At 49.4% G+C, this 21,737-nt stretch overlaps 1 protein-coding gene across 3 annotated transcripts in view; it reads right to left on the bottom strand.

Annotated features, from left to right (window-relative positions):
• Positions 1–13,570: 13,570 nt before the first annotated feature.
• The window catches only part of KIF26B (kinesin family member 26B), a 425,993-nt gene continuing 417,826 nt past the window's right edge, over positions 13,571–21,737 (bottom strand). For 2 of the 3 annotated variants that reach the window (XM_037013694.2, XM_037013696.2), the window contains 3 exons: positions 18,002–18,204; positions 17,400–17,550; positions 13,571–14,297 (listed from right to left, as the gene is read on the bottom strand). In XM_037013694.2, the coding sequence (XP_036869589.2) occupies positions 14,149–14,297; positions 17,400–17,550; positions 18,002–18,204 (503 nt within the window). In that variant the 3' untranslated portion in view covers positions 13,571–14,148. The remainder of the gene's footprint in view (positions 14,298–17,399; positions 17,551–18,001; positions 18,205–21,737) is intronic. The other variant, XM_037013695.2, reaches the window with a different exon arrangement.

Here is a 21,737-nt window from a genome sequence, read left to right as displayed (position 1 = left end):
CTCATATAAGTGGAATCATACAATTTTTTTCCTTTTGTGTCTGGCTTATTTCACTCAGGATAATATCACCAAGGTTCATCCATGTTGTAGCAGGTGTCAGAATTTCCTTCCTTTTTAAGGCTGAATAATATTCTTTTGTGTCTGTACACCATAAATATAACATTTTGTTTATCCACTGATCTGTCGATGGTCATTTGGGTTGTTTCTACCCATTGGCTATGTGAACAGTGTTGCTATGAGCACTAGTGTACAAACATCTGTTTGAGTCCCTGCTTTCAATTCTTTTGTGTACATACCCAGAAGTGGAGTTGCTGGATCATATGGTGGTTCTGTGTAATTTTTTGAAGATCTGCTCTACTGTTTTCCCCAGCAGCTGCACCATTTTACATTTGCAATGCACAAGAGTTCCAATTTCTCCACAACCTTGTCAACACTTGTTATTTTCTTTTTGTTTCTTTTGTTTTGTTTTAACAATGGCCATCCTACTGGGTGAGAAGTATCTCTTTGTGGTTTTGATTTACATTTCCTATTGATTAACCAAACTACCTTTTGTTTGTCTGGACTTGACATCTAAACTGCCTTTTATATGTGGAATCAGAATTAGAAGCCTTTGCTAGTTGACCCAGGAATTCCACCTCTAGGAATTTACCCTAAGAAAAATACAGCAGCCCAGTTTGAAAAAGACTGATGCGCCCCTATGTTTATCACAACACTATTTACAATAGCCAAGAAATGGAAGCAACCTAAGTGTCCATCAGTAGATAAATGGATAAAAAAGATGTGGTACATGTACACAATGGAATATTATTCAGCCATAAGAAGAAAACAAATCCTACCATTTGTAACAACATGATGGAGCTAGAGGGTATTATGCTCAGTGAAATAAGCCAGGCGGAGAAAGACAAATACCAAATGATTTCACTCATATGTGGAGTATAAGAACAAAGAAAAAAACTGAAGGAACAAAACAGCAGCAGAATCACAGAACCCAAGAATGGACTAACAGTTATTAAAGGGAAAGGGACTGGAGAGGATGGGTGAGAAGGGAGGGATAAGGGGGGTGAAAAAAGGGGGCATTACAATGAACATGTATAATGTTGGGGGAGGCACAGGGAGGGCTGTGCAACACAGAGAAGACAAGTAGTGATTCTACAACATCTTACTATGCTGATGGACAGTGACTGTAATGGGATTTGTGGGGGGTACTTGGTGATGGGGGGAGCCTAGTAAACATAATGTTCCTCATGTAATTGTAGATTAATGATACCAAAATAAAAAAAAGTTAAAAAAAAATAAAGCCTTTGCTAAGTCACACAGGGTTATTTGGCTAAAAAGAAGTGCCATTGAAATCAACCACAGAGGTTGCTAGGTTGACCAGTCTGTTGTGCTCAGCCTCAGAGTATTCACTGGGGAAGGCTCGAGTGCTCCAGGGCCCCTTAGGCCTAGCTCAAGGAATATGGGTGAACACCCTCTTCTAAACTACTATCTCTGAGGCACAGCAAAATTCACATCACAGACAATTGCTAGTGCTTTTTTACTACCGGGGACAATTTAACATTCATTTCCAAGAGGTGCCATCTTTCAGTTCAATGTGTTTCATGGGTCACATGATCTCCGATTACTAAGGTGACACTTAGGACAATTTTATGGCAAATTGAGTCCCAAATTACAGCCCCTGAAGGGGTCTGCATTAATAATGGTCTGTAAGAGCACAGCAGGGGACCTAAACCAGGTTACTAACGTAACATTTCAGTAAAACCAAGAGGAATGTATTAAGACACAATGCCCTGATCTTCTCCTTTTAAAAAAAGAGAAGCCGAATTACCATATAGACACCACTGGATTGTGGAATAATGAAGACAGATTTGTTTTTGCATGAATTAGGATTTCCCTGTAGCTGAGTTAGAAGCATGACCCACTATGAGTGAACTGGAGTTGATAATTTTTCTTTCCTTTCTCCAAAGGATCATGCACTGTGATTGTTTTATTTCTCCCGTAGGCATTTTACTTCTTAGATGTGAGAAACTAATGCCTCTGGCATAACAGAGTGTGAGGAAGTCTGACTGGGTAATTACTAAGCAAAACCTGTAAAATTAAATAACAAGCACCTCCCAAAGAACACTTTAATTTCTAAGAGATCTCAGGATTTGAATCACCTACACATAGTAACGTGCTGAGTTTTGTAAGATGCTGGAAAGGCAGACAGGTTTCCTGTCTTCTGAGAAGGTACTGTAGAAACCAGATACTAATGGTGATGTCCACATAGCTGTGCATATTCACAGTCATGAATGTGAAGTGAAAATAAGAATTAAATAAGATTGATTGTGCCCCATCAAGCAACATTGCTCTGGACTTAGGCAGCTTCTTCACACATTAAATAATTGGACTATTACTGGATTCTTATGAGGTTTCAGGGAACACTGACTCAGTGTGTTTCCAGTGCATGTAGACTGCTCTGCAGTCCCTCGATGGGCATGTCCTTCCCTGTACAGAGTGCACATTTCTAATATAGGAGATTAAATGCTATCTGGTTCTTTGCTGTTCCAACTTTCTTTAAAGCCTTCAGATTCCCTGTTATGTGACTAGTGACACCATTCATCCACTGAGAATATACTGAATATCCCTACTATGCAAGACCTTGTGCTGGACAGATGCCATTGTGCCCAATCAAAATCACTGTCTAGCAGGGAAGGCACATTTGGGTGTGCAAAGGCCATAATGAATGCCAATGGGGCTTTGTCCATCATGCACCCATTCCCTGGGTGCTGAAGACTTAGCTTCTGGAGACTTTCACTGTCAATCCCCAGGAGATAGAGGGTATTTGACTTATGAGAGGAGATAGGAAAGCAATAAATGAACATAACAATGGGCTGAACATAACAATGACAGAAGTGCCTTCCTCTAAATTAATCTGGCAAATCCTTAACCCCAGGACATCCCAATGTGAATGTCCTTGGGCGTGAGCCTTTACAGAGGGGATTAAATGGAAATGAGGCTACTAGGGTGGGCCCTAATCCAATCTGACGGGAAAAAGAGGAAATTAAGGAAACAGCAGGCGCATGTGTGCACAGAGAGGCCTCAGAGACCAGCCTGGCTAGGACCCCGATCTTAAGATTTACAGCCTCTGAGCTATGAGAAAAGTCATGTCTGCTGTTTAAGCTATCCTGTCTTTGGTTATTTTGTTAGTGCAGCCTTAGCAAATGAATACAGTAAGCATCATTTCTACAGGGATTTTTAAAAAAACAACTCCAAATTCCAGAGACGTTGCAAGGATAAGAGCAAAAATGTTTTTTTCCATGAACTATTTGAGAGTAAATTGCTGGCATGCTAGAAAATCTTTCAGCATTTTCTGTAAATGAGGCAAAGATTCTAATTGAGCTGGAGAGGTTAGCTTCCTAGAAAAGTTTTTTTGTGAGAAGATGAAGGTTCAAACACCACCTGGAAATAGTGATTTGAAAAGGCCAGAGACCTCTTGCGTCCAGTCTTTACTGTAAACTGTGTGCCCCTGGATAAATCACCTCCCAAGCCAGTGACGCTTGGGCTGAATAAATAACCTACATGTTTGCTTCCAACCTAAACATTTTGAGCATTTATGTCTGAGTGGCATTTTTTCCTACCATGAGGTCCCAAAGCAGAAACTATTTAGTGTCCGCCAGCGCCAGGTGGCCTTGCCGGCCATTTGCCCGCGTTGTCAGCCTGAGTCCTCTCCCAGGGCTCCCAGCCTCATCTCCAGCCCTGCCTGCAGCCCCCCCAGCTCCCCAGGCCATCCTGTCTTCATGCCTCTGTGTCACACTGCCTGCTCTGCCCAGTGACTTTCTCTCTTCTGGTGCCCCTGGAAACTTTCTGCTCCCTCTTTCTGACCTGTCCAGGCATCTCGTCTGTACTGCTTGATGCCTGTTCATAACCCTGAAAATGCACCACATCAATTGCTTCTTTATTTATCTTTCTCCCCAGGATATACAAATCTCTGGAAGAAAGGCTGGGGTTTCTTCTCTCTCTGTAGCCTCAGCTACTGACACGGTGCCTGGCTCTAGTAGGTCATCACTGGATAAACACACCCTGAGAACTGTGGTTCAGACTCTGTGCAGGGCTGTGGGGGAAAGACCCTGCCCTCAGGGAGTTCTCAGGCCGGCAGGGGGAGAGATGATGAGGCACGCCCACAGTGGTGACTGTGGTGGAGGTGCGCCTTGAGATAAAGGAGCCCAGGGAGGGCACCCTTTGCACTCGGGAAGCCTTCTGTGAAACAGGGCCGTATGCATGGGCTTGGCCAATGGTACCCTCCCTGGGGGGCCATTAAAGAAGCATTTGCCAGCCTGGAAGCTCCACCAGTGTTTGGTCCATGCCTGCCTTATTCGCTGTCTGCTGTCTCCCAAACTTGTAGCACCTCTGCCTCGTGGTGGGAACCAGTGAATGTCTGTGCAGTGAATGTATGAATGAACCAGCGCCAAGTCCTCACAGTTTTCAAATGCCTCTCCCACCTCCCCTCCCACTTTCTTGACTCCCCTGGTCTGAAGGTCACACTCACCTCAGTGATGGAGACTAAAGGCAGCAAGGAGTAGGAAAGCACTTAGCAGCTTAGCAGAGTACAGTGCTCTGTAAGCAGGAGTGTCACATGCCTCTCCCTCTCAAGGGGTGCACTGGCTGAAGCTGTGCAGGGCTGACCCAGGTGGAGTTCAGATACCCTCAGGACCTATTTATGCTCCTGTTGGTGCAAGAGACTCAAATACTCGCAGTTTGCCTTTCTTCAGAAGTTGCATAGGTTTTAATAAGGACCAAAGAGATTCCTTCCTTTGCCACTGGACAAGAGTGACTCAGGTAGTAGTTCTGGGTCGGTACGGGTACTGCAGGGTCCTGAGGGGCTTTGCTCTATTCTTGTTGGGCTTTCTCCTAGGCAGTGCTTATTAGTGAACAAGGAGCTCAGGGTCCTGGTGGAAGGTGCCTGTATTAGCCAGGGGCCTCTGGAGAAAGAGCCAGTACGATGTGCACCCATCCAGAGAGAGCGGGCAACGCACTGCACACCTCTGGCTCTGCAGGGGTGCGGAGGGGGCTGGCCCAGACTTCAGTAATGAGGGGGTCTGCAGGGGCTGTCACCCACCTGGAGCCTGAGGTGGCTCAGGGAGCAGATCCCAGGTCTTGTCTGTGCCTCGGTGGCTGAGCCAGGACACCACAGAAAGGGAGACATCCACAGGGCGTGGAGCTGAAAGGGGGCTGTTAGTCAGCTGGAGAAGCACAGCTTCTGGGGGACAGGGAGACAGCCGGTAACCTAACTCCCGGGGCCCCTCAGCTTCCTGGGGTCTTCTTGGCCTCTTGGCCCACGTGGGGAAGAGGCTTCTGAGCTACAGCTGGAGGCCCTGGCTGAGTGCTGATTGGTGAGCCTGGTGGGGCCTCTTCTCCTCCCCAGCACACAGGACTGGAGCCCCTGGGGGGTGAATGCCCATTGCTGAAATGAAGGGACCTCTTCCCGCCCACCCTGCCCTCCCAACCCGGCCCTAAGAAGACTTCCTGGAGGTGAGGCCTGGCTAAGGGCCAGGAGAGAGGAAAAGGGGCCAGTGTTGGTGGGCAGGCCTTCACCCCACAGCATGGAGAATGTGTTTGCCTGTTTGCAGTGGGGTTTCTGTTCCCCAGTCTTGGGAACGTAGTTCTTGAAGCCCAGCATCTGCTTTACTTATCAGCAGCCAGAAGAGTCTGGGACAAAGCACATGAGTGCTCAGAGAGGCTTGTGTGATGACTGCCTCAAAACGTGGAGCAGGAATACAGTGCCTGAGCACCATCCACCTTCACCTCCTGGGCAGAAAATGCTTCAGAAGGCCGCAAGGCCAAGGCTGCTCAGCAGTCGAGGGGTCAAGGCTGTGTACACCATAACCAAGGGCATGGGTTTGGTCTGGTGTGTGTCTGGTGCCCCTTCCCCACTGTGAATCAGGGACTTCATCCCACTGGGCAGCACAAACCCAGACATTTCTGTTCCCTCTTCTCCCAAAGGTGATCCTTTCTCTTTCCCTCTATCCTTCCCTTTCATCCAACTAATAGTGTCTGAGTACCCACTGTGTTCTGGGCTCTGTTCTGGGCCTGGGATAGAGCAGAACAGGCAACACCCTTGCCACTGGGAACCGCTGCTGGCAGACCAATGCATTTACCCTCCAAGTGTGCTGTGTGTTTATAAGGATTTCTAGAAATAAAAGCCTTCCACAGGAAGAGGGAGTGGAGCATCAGACAGTGCAGCAGACCCTACCCAAGGCGTGGAGGCCGTTTCTCCATGCAGATGCAGGAGTGGTGCAGTCTCCTGGGGAAAAGGGTGTCACCTTGCTTTGCCTTATGTCTTCCAGTCCCCAGAGGTACCTGGAAGCGTGTGCCCTGGTGGTAATGTCCTCCCTGAGACAAAAAGTCAGGATGGAAAGGAAGAGAAGAATAAAAGTAATATTAATAACAATTGTGAGAGTTGAATAGTTTCAGAGACACAGACAGCTACGGTCACATATTTAGATGGTTCTCCTGCACCAGGAGGTGTGGGGAGCCAGCCCCATGGTGCGTGCTACCCATGTCCCTCCTCTCCAGGGAGCAGCCAGGCAGAGCACCTCCACTTGCTCTTCTACTGAAGGCCTTCTTTCTAGAAACCCTATGGCTGATGGTTTTTTAAGAATGTATGACTTCTACCAGAATGGCCCAAAGGGAGCTCAAGGGAGCCCAAGGAGGTCAGGGGTAGGATTTGGGGAGAAGAAAAGCAGGAGCCTGGGAGGTGCACCTGTGCGGCTGCTCAACAGAGTAGGAGGCAAAGCCCAGAGTGGGGCCAAGTGGGGAATCAAGGGTGTGCGTTTGCTGCGAGCCACCGCTGCCCTCTCTCAGGACCACGGAGCACTCAGCTGATGTGGTACTGTATCTCAGGGAGTATCTCACTGCTGCTCAGGGGGACATATCTGTGGTGGAAGGGAAGAGATGGTTCTTATGGAGGCGGGGACCTAGAGGAGCTTTTCCCAGCAGCCGATGCGTTTCCGCTTTCCTACCCGAGTGCACCCTGTACAGGTGCACTAAGCCGAGTTGTAAGCAGGGCTGTGTGTCCAAGCCCAAGAAATCTGCAGGACTGAAAATGCCCCTGTTCTGTGCGATCCCAAAGGCACTGCAGAGGGAGGCTCACAAGGCCTGAGGAAGCACCACCACGCCAAGATTCTCACGCTGTCCCCAAGGCCACCAGCTGACTGCTGGACACAGAACAGTGCTGGCTCTGTGACCCAGCCCACGTCCACCCACCTCCAGCTGAGCTCCTGAACTTGCTGGGGGCCAGGCCTGCAGTGCTATGAGGCAGACCTCATCCCAGGCAGTTTAGGGGCCCGGGAAGAACTCAGCCAAGGTATTGCTCTAGCAAAGCTATCCCGCCCCCAGGCCTTGCATTGCTCCCCCCTCTGTAAAGAAGGATACACCAGATGAAGAGGAATCCGTGACTCTGAGTAGAATAAAAGTGAACATTTAATGCCACCATAGTTTGATTCTTTAAACACCAGATTCTTTTCTGACAACACTTTACACCTCATATGCCACAAAAGTCAGAGATCATAGCCAGCAAACAATGGCACACAGCTGAAGGGGTACATGTCCCTGGTTTTTGAGAGATAACTTTCTTTTCCAGACTGTGTCCTCCTGATAGCCTGCTCATATTTATCATGATCAAGCCAACAACTAACTTTTATATAGCTATGGAAAGGCCCACACACAAACCCAGCCTGTTTGCCAGTAGGCTGTTGGGACCTGCCCAAGTACAGAATAGTTAAATTTGATGTTAGCAAATGAACTTTATTTTAAAAAATTTTAACAGCAAACACTTCTAAGCTAACAACTTAATTTTTAAGATGGCACCAATCTTTTATCTAGTCAAATAGTGAATTTAAAACAATGACATTAAATACCACCACTGCATTTTAAAACAAGGTTTTATGAACTTGTTTGTGAATTCACTGTTTCTGACATGATAAATGCACTTGGGCAGGCCTTTTCTCCAATTTGCAAATTGGCCCACTTCTACAGATGAGCATATTATATTTACATACATACATTACCAGCGCTGAAGAAACCACAAAGATCATTTAGCACAACATTCTCATTTTACAGATTTAGAAAACTGAGTTCTGGAGAAGTTAGGGAATTTGTCCAAGGCCACAGGACCTACTATCCTAACTGGAATTAGAACTCGGGTTTTCGGGCCTCTGCTCTTCCACCACACCACATACCTTATGTGCACACACGTCAGCACACAGTGGGATGTGTGTTCACATACACACACTGTGCAAAGCACCTCCTGGGGAGAGTCCAAGAGGCTGGACTCAAGTCCCAGCTCTGCTGTAAAACTACTCTGTGAACTAGGGCCAGCTGTGGACTCCTGGCTTCAGTTTCTGTCTATAAATGATTATCCCAGCTCCTATGCAGAGATTTAATCTCATCACAGTACTCCTACCAGTTATACCATTTTCTCTCCACTGTCACCCAGAAGGGCAGTGATTGTGGCCCCCCCATATCCCCCTGGGGGGCCTGAGGCCCAGCAGTGAAGCAACTTGCCCAAGGTCACATGGCAGGTGAGGAACCAGGCCTGGTGCCTGTGTCCCTTACCCCAGCTCAAGGCTTTTTCTCCTCGGTTGACCTGCCTTTCAAATGAGACTACTGACCCCAGCCCCTCCTGCCTCACAGGGGGTGACAAGATGCCTTAGGTATTACGGGTTATAAGACTCACTAAAGTGCTTTGGTTTTTCCAGGGAAAGCAGGCCCTCCATCTATCCAGGCCAAGGTAGGAGGCTGGATCCAGCCACATTTCCAGGCCCCATTCCAGAAGCAGCAAGGGGCGGGTGGGGGTGTCAGGGAAAGGTGGGAGCCTAATACACATTTCTCTCAGAAATTTAGTGTTGAACCAGCAGGAAGAGGCTGGATCTTCTTGCTTCCAGGCTGGAGGCGAATTTTCAAGCCCTTTACCATCAAATTCAAAACAAAGGGGTCTTTCCCCTTCAACCAATTCCTACAGACACAGCTCAGATGCTGAGCCAATCAGCCCTGGGCTCCGAGGCTGGAACCCCTGTTCTCCGGATATGTTTATCTTTCCTCCCCAGGCCCATGTCTACTGACAGGCCTCACTAGAGTGATGGAGAAAACAGCCCAGAGCCCAGACTCTCACTTCCATGCAGAGCACTGAGAGAGCGTGTCCAACCAGGACGTATAAATAAATTGTAAAACACAAGCAATGCTATAAAACAACATCCTGAGTTCACAAGTAATTCACACCTTCATAAATTAGTATGACAATGTGGGGGTATTGGGTAGGTGGGGGGATGAGGCGGTGAGCCTCATTAGTTTTGAAGATGAATTTTTTTTTTGAGAGGGCATCTCTCATATTTATTGATCAAATGGTTGTTAACAGTAAAATTCTGTATAGGGGACTCAATGCTCAATGCACAATCATTAATCCACCCCAAGCCTAATTCTTGTCAGTCTCCAATCTGTTTTGAAGATGATTTTTATGTCTTCGTGAAGTAGGTATGTGTGTGTGTGCTGGCATTTCAGCATTCACCCCTACCCCTGAGGGCATGGGGACATCCATATCTAGAGAATATTAATTCTGTGCAGGGAAAGAGAAATACCGTCTCCAGCCTCTATGTCCAATATAATGACGTCATCTCCAGTTCTGAGTAGGGCCACCCAAAAGCAGAATGTATCTGTTTAGGGATGGGTAAACTAGCTTCTAAGAATTTCCAGAAAGCTTTTTTTGAGATGAGCTTCTCCTGGATTGGAATTACACTTTTATTTGGAAATTGTGAATAGTTTGTAATTTTTAAAAAAGTATTTTTGTCAGGATGATTGCTAAGTACCACAGTTTGTGAGTTTTCACTCACAAATGTTGACAAACATTACCAGGAGGAGGAGAAAGATCCTATAACCCAAAGGAACACTTTATTTCTATGACCTGTCCCCTGACTGACCCCCAAGACATTTAGACCATTTACTGTGGTATTGGTGAGACAGAGCCCTTGGCGTTGCCTCACCAGGTGGAAGGTAAGGCCCTGCACCAGCCAGTCAGTGTGGCTAACCCCGCCGGGTTACAGGGCCCCTGATGTGGAAACAGAGCGGGGAGGCCCCAGGGCAGTGGGAACGGATGACTTAGCATCAATGAGTCACAAACACGACTGTCAATCTGTTTCTTACTGGCATGACTGCAGGGGTTAACATATTGCCTTTAAGAGTGAGGAGTATATGCTCAGAGTGGGCTAATTCCAGCAGGCAGTAACTGAGTAAATTCATGAATTCCTCTGGTTTCAATTTTGAAATTCACTCATTTTTTACTAGTTTCTTTTATAGTCTGAAATCCTTTTTGGTGTAAGGAATTTAAAAACATTCACCACAGTGTTGTCTGGGACATCTCAATGACACATGAGTGGTGGCTGATGACACAGGCAACAGTGTTTGCGGTGAACCGACCTGTGGGCTCTCGCCAGCCCCGTCTCCTATCCTGAGAAGCCAGGGCAGACAGCTGCTTTCAAATTGTAACCCCTTGATAAAGGCTATGGATTAACCATGAGTCATGATCAACATTAGAATCTGAAGCCCAAAGAAGAACTTCTTGCTCAATGTGATCGGAAATCCAAGAACCAGCAGCTAAATGAGAATATGTGTGTCAGACTTTTTGAACCATCATCCCGGATGCTATTTGGGCTACAGTAAAGTTACTGCCACCTCCCAGAAACACAGACTTCAAGCTGAAGGCTAATTTATGGCACACTGGGCTGGATTCCTGGCTGCCAAGTTCCTAAACCAGGCTGCACGGCCTCTGCTCCCAGCTGCCATCCCCTCCCCAGCCCGGGCTCCCTCGTGGGATCCCCACTGCATCAGCCCAGGACTGGGCCCTGCCTTTGCATCCCAAGTTCTCCATGTTCAGAATAGCAACCGGAGATGAACAACAGACGTGTGTTCTAATTTCAAATCTGGGAGAGATGAAAGTTAGCAACAGCTTCCCACCTCGGAGAGGGGAATTCAAGGATGAGAAGATGAAAGGTTGTAGCTCGCGGGTGGGGACTGAAAGGCCAGGATAAAACAAACCCTCACTCTGTCGCAGTGTGAAACGCTGTCACAAAGTGCAGTATGGATTTACTCCCGGGGAAACAATATCACTGTTCCCCTGCTCTGGATCTGTTTTATTCTGCTATTGATGTTTCCACCTCACACTAACCTATGCGGGGAGGCCAGCAGATTCCAGATGAGGAATTAAGGCCTTGGCAACTAAACGTTCATTTCAGATGAAGATGTTTCTGGTCCCTTCATTTGTGGATAAGGAGATGGAAACAGGGTCTTTGACATTCTCTTTCCCTTCTTGGGTTATTTGTCACCAAAACCAAGAGACCTGGAACCATGCCCATCTGGTCAGGGAGGCATTCTTCCACTAATGGGACTGCTTCAGAACAGGCGGCCAGGCCTGCCTGTCCTAGTGCCTGAAGATCATCATCTGTATAGTCAACTCACAGATAGAACCAGGGACAAGCACATAGCATAAAATTCACAATTTGTTCACATACTTAATCAATACTTGATGCATTAACATGTTTGCAGCTTATTTAGTTTAAAAGAAAAAAGGCTAGAATGGACAACCTCCAGGCAGAGTTGTTCTCCTGCCCCATGGCCGATAGTGCCCTGCGAGACGTTCCATGGTGTGGCATCTTGGTGAAGTGAACTTGACTTGGTAAGACAGCTTTTGGGTTCCTTCAACCCTTTTGCTGTCTCATAAAGCTGACTACAAATGAATAAAAGCAGGTTTAGGCAGGAGGGAAGCTGAAGGCCACTCCCTTAGGAAAGACTCCACTGCTGGAGGTTTTAAGTCTCTGAGATGTTTCCAAGAGAGGCACCAGGACCCCACCACTAGCCTGCTAAGGCAGGCAGCCCAGCATGTGACCTCTGGGCCCAAGGAATGTGCCAGGGGCACACGCTAAGCTCACGGAATACTGAACAGGTGAATTTGTTTCCAACAAAGACTAGAATACTCACCTTTGACCATCCCCCTAGTACAGGTTTCCCATGAACTGGTGTTTCAAAGTGGCAACCAAAAGGGATGCCATATGGAAAACTCAGAAGGTTGTCATCCCTTGGGGTTCGAAGCTTCTCTAATGTTCTGTTGAGAGGGTGTATTCTTACATGTGCTATATGTGAGACCACAGGTGTGCCCAGAGCCTTAGGCTGCCCTGCAGACGGGTTAAGGCTACAGAGCCGGGGCGGGGGTTGGGGGTGGGGTGCACCTTCCCAAACTAAAAGTGCAACGATCTATTCCAGAGCAGCCTTTTGCTGTATTTCAGCCTGTGCAGCCATCAGATACACGCATGCCTTCTGTGTGCACCCGTGCACAAGAGCAGCTCTTAGAGAACACAAAGCTGGACTTGGGATCTGTGGAGCTGGCTTCCAGTCTAGGAGCTGCCTTCCTAACAAGCAATCATTCAGGGCCCTGTTCTGACCAATGAAGGCTTAGATACAATACTGATTATCTTGTCTGAGCCTGCTGTGATGGGCTACATGTGTCCAGCAGACCACTAGCAAAGAGCAGGAGCAGCTGGGACTGAGGAGTTGGTTAACAGGGATGGTTAATAGGCTCATGAAGCTATGCTGTATTCAAGGGCCAAAATAGGTGCTCTGTAAAACCCTGAGCACCTCATCAAGAGGTAGGCTATAGGCCCAGTGAGAGGCCCTGGTCTAGCAGGTAGGAGGCAGCCCTGTGCCCACTCCTGGGCCTTGGGCGACCATCACTAAGGTGGGCATGAACGCCCCTAAAGGAAGTGTGGCAGGGATAGGCAGCGCAACTGGAGGGTGACGTCTGCATGCCTACAAGCTTGGACCAGTACATCCACATCCACCAGTCTGTGCTCTGCCTCCAGGGGCATGTGAGGTATGACAGGAAACCTCTCTCCGTCTGCAGGTGCCAAGGTTGAGGGGACAAGCCTCGTCCTTTCTTGGAATGGAGGCTTTGGGACATGGGAGAACTGGGACTTCTTGCCTATAAGCAGCCCTCTGGACAACTGAGACATGCAACCCCTACATGTGTTCTGGTTCCAAAGCAATCCTCCTGGTTCCAAAGGAGTCTGTGCATACGCCAGCTGGAGGCCTCCAAACTGGGGGAGATCACCTGTGCTCTTAAATTCATATAACTAGAGAACAAAAACAATATGGCTCTGCTGAATTGGTTCAAGTTTTCAACCCAAAGTCTTTGGAATAAAAACAAATATGAGAAGTGATTTGAGGGCTATGATGACCATGCATTTGTGGGTAAAGGAACCAGTATGTGCATCAGGACTCGCAGAAGGAACTGTGTCTTGAACAAACATCCCACCCACGGGGTAAGTAGGGCCCTGGCCCTAAAGGCTCCCTTCCCTTAAAAATCCAGCCTTTCTTCTCTCACAAGCACCTGCTCCACGTCGACCTCCCACGTCGACCCGCCGACCGCAGCACTTGGGAGAGGCAACATCATGTGTCACCTCCTGGTCCACCCTTCTTTGGAAACACACTGGCTTGTGCCCCTGAAGTCTCTATGTTCTGTTTGAGTGGCCTTACCAGAAGAACCATAAAAGATAGTTAACATTTATTCATATGCAATACTGATTAGGAAAGAGGTCTACAAACACAACAGACTTAGAAACAGCAAGTCAGAAATAGGATAAGACACCAAGAAAAAACGAGCTGTAAATACATTTCAAAAACGTGTTTTTCTTTTCTGTTTTGTGGTTTTCATCTTGCCTAGCACCATCTGTACACAAGGAAGTATGAACATGAATGTTTGGGTTATAAGGGTTTGCAAGGCACTTGATCAGTCATTCTGGGTCACTTTTGCTGTCATTTTTTCCAGCTTTCAACAGCCATCCTCGGTCACCCTCGCCCCTTCCCACAAACCAGGAGAAGAGTGAGGCCTCTGCCAGCGTTCTTATGTACAAATGAGCTCACAGGTCCTCAAAGTGCTCTGTTGGCCGTGGGCTTCCCAGCATTTCTCCTCCTGAGCGTGTTTGCTGTTTGAACCCTTCCTACAGAAAACAAAAGAAAAATCGCCTTCCCTCGACGCTCACTCCAGACTTGCCACCGACCTTCATCTTCCTTCCATTGTCTTTGACAGCCGCTGCAGGGCAGGGAGTCCCAGGAGCAGGCGTGGCTCCTTCAGCGGCGCCTGGAGGTGATGTCAAAGCAGGTGACCATCATGAGGTGGGCCTTGCAGAAGTTGACGCGGCTCTCCAGACGCTCTGTCACGCACTCGAGCGCTTCCAGATATTCCAGGGAATCCAGGTCCAAGACCTGCTCCAGGTCAACTGCAAAGAAGGAGAAGCCAATGGCGGCACAGACTGAGTGGAGAGTGTGTGGGGAACCAGGGTCCAGCCCCATCCCAGGGCCCTGCTGCCCGCCCCACCCCTCTCAGATTGAGGAGCCCTGCTCACCCCCTGCATCTGTACTGGGGCTTTCAATCAGTTGTCATTTCAGACCGTCTGGTGAGACCACTGAGGCCACGGTGACCTTCACCCACCTCCACAGAATTTGAGGGAGACTGGCCAGCACCCATCCTCTCTATGAGTCAATAATGCATCTTCTGGCTGAGGGGTGGAGAGAGGATCCAGGCCCTTCTGGGGCTGCACCTGAGCCATACAGAAATATGCTCCTCTCTGGATGTGCCCCTGTGCCACCCAGCTGTACACAGCCACCGCTCACAGGCTGAGGCCCTTGGCCCTGTCTCATGGCACTGCTGAGTCTCACATACTCACTGGTCATTCAAAAAATATGATGATAAAGTCTACATTAATAACTAAGATTCCTGTCACTCAGAAGACAAGCCGAGAGCCAGGCCCCAGATGCTGGCCCTAATGTTCAGGCCGTCACAGAGAGAAAAGCCTGCTTCCTTCACTTCCTGAGAGCAGTTACCCGGGGCCACTCCCCACCAGCCCCCAGGCCCCACACTCCCACTTTGTCTCATGGCAACTGGGCAGTGGGGTAGGCAGGGGGCCCAGCACAGGAAGGACAGTGTGGACAGCAGCCGGGTGGCAGGATGTCCTGCAAGCCGAGGCAAGAGGCTGCATGTGACTCCTAGGTGGCCAGCACAGGTCCCGGAAGTGCAGTGAGGGTGCAGTGGCTGCCCTCCTTCCCGGAGAGGAGTCACCAAGAAATAAAAATGAGATGACACACGTGAGTGTGGCTGGAGAACTGTAACCTGTTAGAAGTATGAGGGGTTGTAATCATGGCTGATTCTTCCTACAGGTGAGTTAACAGATCCAGACAAGGGGGGGTCACTTGCTCAGGTGACACCGTGAATCCGGCTAGAGATGGGGTTTAGTCTGAGGGTTCCTGATTGCCAGACTAATATTTAAAAAGAAAAAACAGAAACAAAAAAACCCTGCCACATCATTACCATGTCAGGCAGTGCAATTGGACTACCTTGAAAGTGGCACCAAAGTAGGAAAGTTAGATGCCAGCACACGTATTTCTGGGCCAGTGATCTGCCTGTTACCCACTCCGGGAAAAGTCAGCGCGGCCTGACTTCTTTTTGGTCGTTACTGGTTTCAGCTCATCGTATAGGACTGGTCTGTATTTCTCCTGTCATGGGGCCTCTGTTCATCCCCTTCCCCAGCAGCAGAACCTTGCTGATTCCTGACATGTACAAAGGCCAGAAGGAAGCAGGTGCCTCTTGGAGCATCTGCTTGTAGGTACTGATGTGGAAGCTTGCACCTGGCCTGGGAGAAATGTGGCTTCACGTAAGGTGAAGACACTTCCAAGCCTGCCTTAGGCACAAACAGCTCTTTAAAAATAACATGTTAATGAGAACAGTAAAAGTGAGTGGGCAGTCTGAGATCCTGAAGAGCCCAGGAACTCGTGAGGGCAGGAGAGGGGTGAGTACAGGTGGGAGAAAAGTAAGCCGTGGGCTCCCATGTAAGCCATGGCCACATGTTAGCTCACAGGCTCGTTCAGGTCCTGTCTGCCCTATTAGGGCCACAGATGAAATTCTCTGGAGAGCAGGAGTTCATGTCTGTCTGGATTTCCAACAAAGGCCCTCGCTTGGCACACTGTGCAAGTGGACACAGAGGAACTGTCTCCTGGATGTCTATTTCGTTCAACTCTGGGATAACAATAATGACTACCCGATGCCAAGCGGCCATCACAGCCAAGCAGGGGAAGCAGCACTTGATCTCCAGTGACTCGTTAACACCTCACAACCACCCCATGAAGGGGGCACCATTATGTTTCCATTCTGCAGTTAAGGAAATCAAAGCTCAGAGAGGTCAAGCATCTTACCCAAAGTCCCACAGCTAGTACGTGGGAAAGCCAGCACCCAAGATGGGTCTGCATGGCTGGGGCCATCACCACAAATGGTTCAGGGCAACATGGTGGATACTTCAAACTGTCTTCCTGCTGGCTCACCAGACCCTCACCAGTACCCACTGAGATGCCCATGGGAAAGGTTTACCCCGTTCTCATGGAAAAGGAACCTGAAGACATATTGTTGTAAGGGGTGGGACACAGCCAGGAGGTGACGGATTGTCACCTTCTTCTTGCCCCAGTGTCATCCTGCCCAGTATTCTTAAACCTAAGCCTCTGGACTCCACCTGCCAGCCAGGGAGCACTGGTCAGGGGTGATGCAGGGGACAGTTGTGAATCGGAGGGGCTGGACTGAGGACCAGGCAGTGCAGCTCCAGAGGGAACAGACTGGTCAGGGCAGTGATCCTTTTTATTCCACAGGCTCAGTCTCCCAGCATCAGGTCCCCATCAGGGAAATGGTGGGGAGTAGGCTTGAGCTTTATTTTATGGTAAACGGAATGGTGAGGAACAAATAAATAAGAGACGGTTGTGTTTTTCAAAGAGAGCAAAATTGTTCTGAATTGTTGTTGGATGGTTACTGTCATCCTGAGCTTTCTGTTAAATGGAAACACTGTGAATGTTACTTTTTCCCTCAAACATGCTTTCTTGCTTTCTGAGTTCTTTGGGAGGCGCCTCTCGGCTAGCACATCCTCCCCTATTAAGAGCTCTGTGAGTTTTTGTCTATTTCCGGCTGGATATGCCCTGTGATTCTGTGGCCTAGGAGTAGATTTGTGATACAGCCTTCATGTCTGCATGCTCCCCTGCCACAATGCAGGGGGAAAAAAATCTCATTTTGAGATGTTTTGGACTGAAATACATAAGAATGAATCTTGGAAGAGCAACACTTGACACCCGGTTGCTGGCCTTCCCCCTCCCGTTGCCCCAGCCAGCGGGCCTGCGTGCTCAGCACTGCTGCCTCCACTGCATGGGCCCTGAGGCCCTGGATTGGGACCCTTCTTCCTTCTCAGGCCTGTTTCACTGGTAAACCTGGCTGCTGCCAGGCCTGTTTAGCCAGAAGAGCCCATAGGTCCCCAGCCCTGCAGCCTCTGAGCTGTGGATGTGAAACTTACACTCACTGAGCCACTTGTTGGGATCCAGCATCAGATACTGCTTGGTGGTCTCCAGCTCCTTCATCAGCCATTCGTACTTGGCTCGGACCTCGGCGATTCTCTGCTGGCGGTGCTCCAGAATTTTCAGTTTTGCATTGAAGCACACAACCTCCTAGAGGGCAGGCGAGAGAGACAGAAGGACCTTTAGCTCGAATCCACCCAACCTGCTCTAGAAAGGAAGGCTTGTGGGCGTAGTCAGTGAAAATGTGTAGGGAAATCTGGCCGCTGGCCCACTGAGATGGACCTCCGCCCAACGGTCAGCTGGCAATGCAAGCGCCAGTGGGACTGTCACAAGTGTTTCTTAAATTTAGCAGGTAGCTGGAGTTCCAAGCAGGAGCCAGAATGATCACACAGGTCCCCAGTCCTCCAGCCTTTGAGCTGTTAGGACATTTCAGGTGGAAGAACACGGAGGTCTCCAAAGCCACATCAGAAGGCCCTTTGGCTGGGACAGAAGCCCACTGGGACTCTCCATGGGGCCGAGCCCCACTCTTGGGGCCCTGTCCCAGCACCCGCCCCAGGGATCTGCTGGGGCCCTGCCACCAGGTACAGAGAAGGTAGCTCACCTTGCTGTCACCCCCTCTTCGCCGCTGCAGCCGTTCCACATCATCAATTTCATAGACTTTAATCTCAAAAGGTTCCCCAAGGCCCCTTTGGGTGCTGCGCAAGGGGCCGTCCACCCAGCGAACCCCAGCACTGTTAACAGGTTTTCTCACCGGGGATGGGGTATCGAGAGACAGCGCTGGAATGAGCCTCCTTCGCTGAGAACCTAAGTAGGGGATTAAATCCAAAGTTAACCTCTTTGAATTTCAGTCTTTTAAATACACATTTTTTTTGATGCGGGTAGTGGGGCTGTGACAGGCCTCTGGGGCTCAGCAGAGCTAAGTGGGAAATGCTCAGCCTCCCGCTGTGCTCCTCCATGTCTACTGCCTTACGCTGGCCCTCGGGCTTTACCTCCAAAAGCACAGGAGACCCCACCTTACCTTGAGAGCAGCCTCCGGTCTCCACCCACAGAACACATACACGTGCGCACAGACACACAGACACACACAGACACACACAGACAGACAGACAGACACACACACACACACAAAACCCAGCCTAGAACTGTGAGCTGCACTGGTCTCACCCTCAGCATGGCTGCATGTTAAGTGGAGTTAGAGATGGTTGTGTTGTGCGAGGGAAAAAAGGTCCTAATGTTTAGTGTTACAGTAACAGGAGTTCCAGAAAACACAGCTTACTTGCTTCAACAACACTATAAACACTGATTAGGTGCCATCCCTATTCAGCATGCTCTATGCATTGTGACAGGGGCCGCTCACTGTCCACCAAACCTGTCCTCCTCCCCTCCTCAGTAAGAGAGACTCCAGGTGGAGTAGGGCTCCCGCCACCAGGACGGAGACCATGCCCCGTGCGGTACAGTGACCTCATACCCACCAGTGGGGATTCAGCAGAATTGCCATGTGCAACTAATAGAAAGTGTCCTTAAAGGTGGGGTCCTCTTTCTCTTCCTTCCTCCTGTGACCTGGATGAAATCTGGGGCTGATGGCTGGCCAATGAGATGAAGATCATAAACTACAGGAAGCCAAGATACAAGGAGCCTAGATTCCTGGTGCCCTTAGACGATTATATGATTGCCTACACAGAATTTTTCTTTCCTTTTGAAGACTTGGTTTTTTTAGAGCAGGTGTGGAGGCACAGCTAAATAGAGAGGAAGGTATGGAGATTTCACATCTACCCCTGTCTCTACATACTAACCCCACTGCCAACATCCCAGAGTGAACATTTCCAGCCGGAGCTGGGAAAGGCAGGGGCCCCAGGGGGGAGCTGGGCCCCTTCCAAGGTCTCTCCGGGATCCTCAGGCCTGCACCTGTCTGCACCACCCAACCCACTCCCACGCCAAGGGGCTTCCTTGGTGTATTATAGAGTCAATTACTTCCTATTTTTTTCCCAACTGTATATTCAAAAATGTTCTTTCATTCTGAACCATTTCTCATCTGTCTCTAGGTGGAGTCATTTAGAAACACTGGGAGTCTTAATCTCCCAGCAAGAACTTCCTCCCATTTTTATTAAGCCGGCAACCACTCTATTTCTTGAGCTCATTACGACAACACAGGATCGCACCTGAGAACCAGATGCATAGCAGAGGGGGCCAGAGCAATCGCGGCGCATCAGGCCCCTGTGAGGAGGAACTGGTCCCAGCTATCTGTGCAGCAGCTCTGCAAACTGGGCCCCCCATCCCTTCGGTAATGTTTACTCAACACCCAGAGCAGGGCGGGCACAGTGTTTGGTGCTTAGTGGCAAAGGAAATGGAAGATAGGCTCAAAGATCAGCAGCAGGGTGAGAAAGGAGAAGTTCATAGAAAAGAACTCTGAGCTAACCTTGAAGGACCACCCAGCCATCCAGCCAATCAATGGTAGCTGCTCTGGCTCAGGGCTGGGTGTCCCGCAGGCTGAGTCTAGGGCAGAACAGACCTTTCAGGAGCTCATGCCCAGGCGGGTCAAGCCTGGGGTGCCTTCTAGAATTGACATGGCTTCTCTTGGGCAGACCCACTCTCTCTCCCGGGAGTTCTGGATGCTGGGTCACACCACACCCAGGCCAGTGGGAAGGAACTTCATTTAGACCAAGGTGCTGATCTAATTTTCAGATTCCCCAGCTAGCCTAAGAGAGGGACAGAAAGAAGCCAAGGAGGTACCACAGCACGCATGGGCGAAACATCAGGGACCCGAGGAGGAGAGTGCAGCATGCCCGGGCACAGTTCACACAAGGTGTGCTATGTGGCACAAGGGGTTGTCAGTGTGAGGCCCGGGGGGTGAAGGCGGGGCAGGCTGGGGCAGCCACGGCAAAAGTGCACATCACCGAGCAGGTCCTCCAGCAACCTACGGCGCTCCGGCCAGGATGGCAGGCAGAGTGTCACCACCCGAATTCGTGGCTAATGGCCACATACAGCTCACGTCACTGATCATCTCAGGGCTGACAAGGACCGTGAATAGGTCCATAAAACTCCATCAGTAGAAGCTACCCACAGCTCCTCACTGCTGAGCACACTCTCGGTCAGGGACTTGTCATGACTCTCCACTGCCAAGTACAGTCATTACAGCAGCACTTCAAGGCACTCTTGATCTGGGCCTGCATGTCCTTCTGTCATGCTGTCCATGCAGAATGCCCCCTCGCTGAGTTACCCGCAGGCTGTGCTCTTGCTGCTCATGGTTGGGTCCCATTACTGCCTCGGCCCATGTGCCCTCCACCCCAGCCTGGGCACCTCTCACGGCCCAGTGCAAGTCCAGTGCCACCCTGCACCATCTTCTCTCTGACCCTGCCTCGTCCACAGCTCCCTATGTACGTCCCTACACACTCGGCACTTGACAGGTGCCTCGGAGCTCGGTTCTCCCTTCCATGTCTCTTGTGCTTCCTCTCCAATTAGACCACGAGGTCCTTATAGTGTCCTTGTCTCCTCCACTGCCTGACCCGCCCCCACCACACCGGAAACTTCCACATCTCCAAACTCTGAAAGCACCAAAGAGCCTGATCAACATCTGACAACTGCAAATAAATTCCCCAACTCTGGACCGTCTCCTGGGAAGAAGTCCCCACCGATATTCTGTATAGTACTTGCTTCGTCTCCTATGATGTAAGCATGGTAGTTTCTAGCCTAGCCCCCCATTTTCCTGGCACATGAGGACACTGAAGCCCACAGAGGACAGGCATTCCCTAAAGGTCACACAGCCCAAGACCCCAAGTCTTCTGACTGCACCAGCTCTGGCCAATGGAGCGAGACTGACTGCGCCCTTCCAGCAGTGATCTCCAGGTTGCGACTAGAGATGCGAACCACTGTGATGTCTGCTTGTTTCTAGTGCTGCACACACTGCAAAGCCCTCAGAGAGCTCAAGGTTATCTTCCTCATAATATATTTCTAGTTCATTTTTACTAAAGAAATAACCAAAGCATTAAAATTTCCCAAATTCAAAAGCAGTGTCCAATAAAAGATAACTGTCTGTCCTCTCTGAAGTTCCAAGCATCTCAAGGAATTGTGAAATCCAGTCATCCAGCTATAGGAATTTCCTTTGAGGAGTTTTATGGCTTCTCTTAAAGAAGTTGGTTTTGATTTATGCTGATCATGCCTGACAGCCAGCATTTCTCTTAATAATCATCATAAATAAGCAAGACAAGGTCAATTAACCTGAAAGGCGCATAGCTCCACTCCCATGTCCATTATGGAGTCTGGATCTATGGCCACTGCTTGCAGAGGGCCAATGCTCGTTTCATTTGGTATTAAATCCCATCTCTGGCACCTTGCCTGGT

Source organism: Manis javanica, chromosome 11 (genome assembly GCF_040802235.1).
Source record: "Manis javanica isolate MJ-LG chromosome 11, MJ_LKY, whole genome shotgun sequence".
In the NCBI taxonomy this organism is placed as follows: domain Eukaryota; kingdom Metazoa; phylum Chordata; class Mammalia; order Pholidota; family Manidae; genus Manis; species Manis javanica.
Note: the sequence above shows the minus strand (reverse complement) of the source record. Positions and strands in the feature narration are given on the sequence as shown.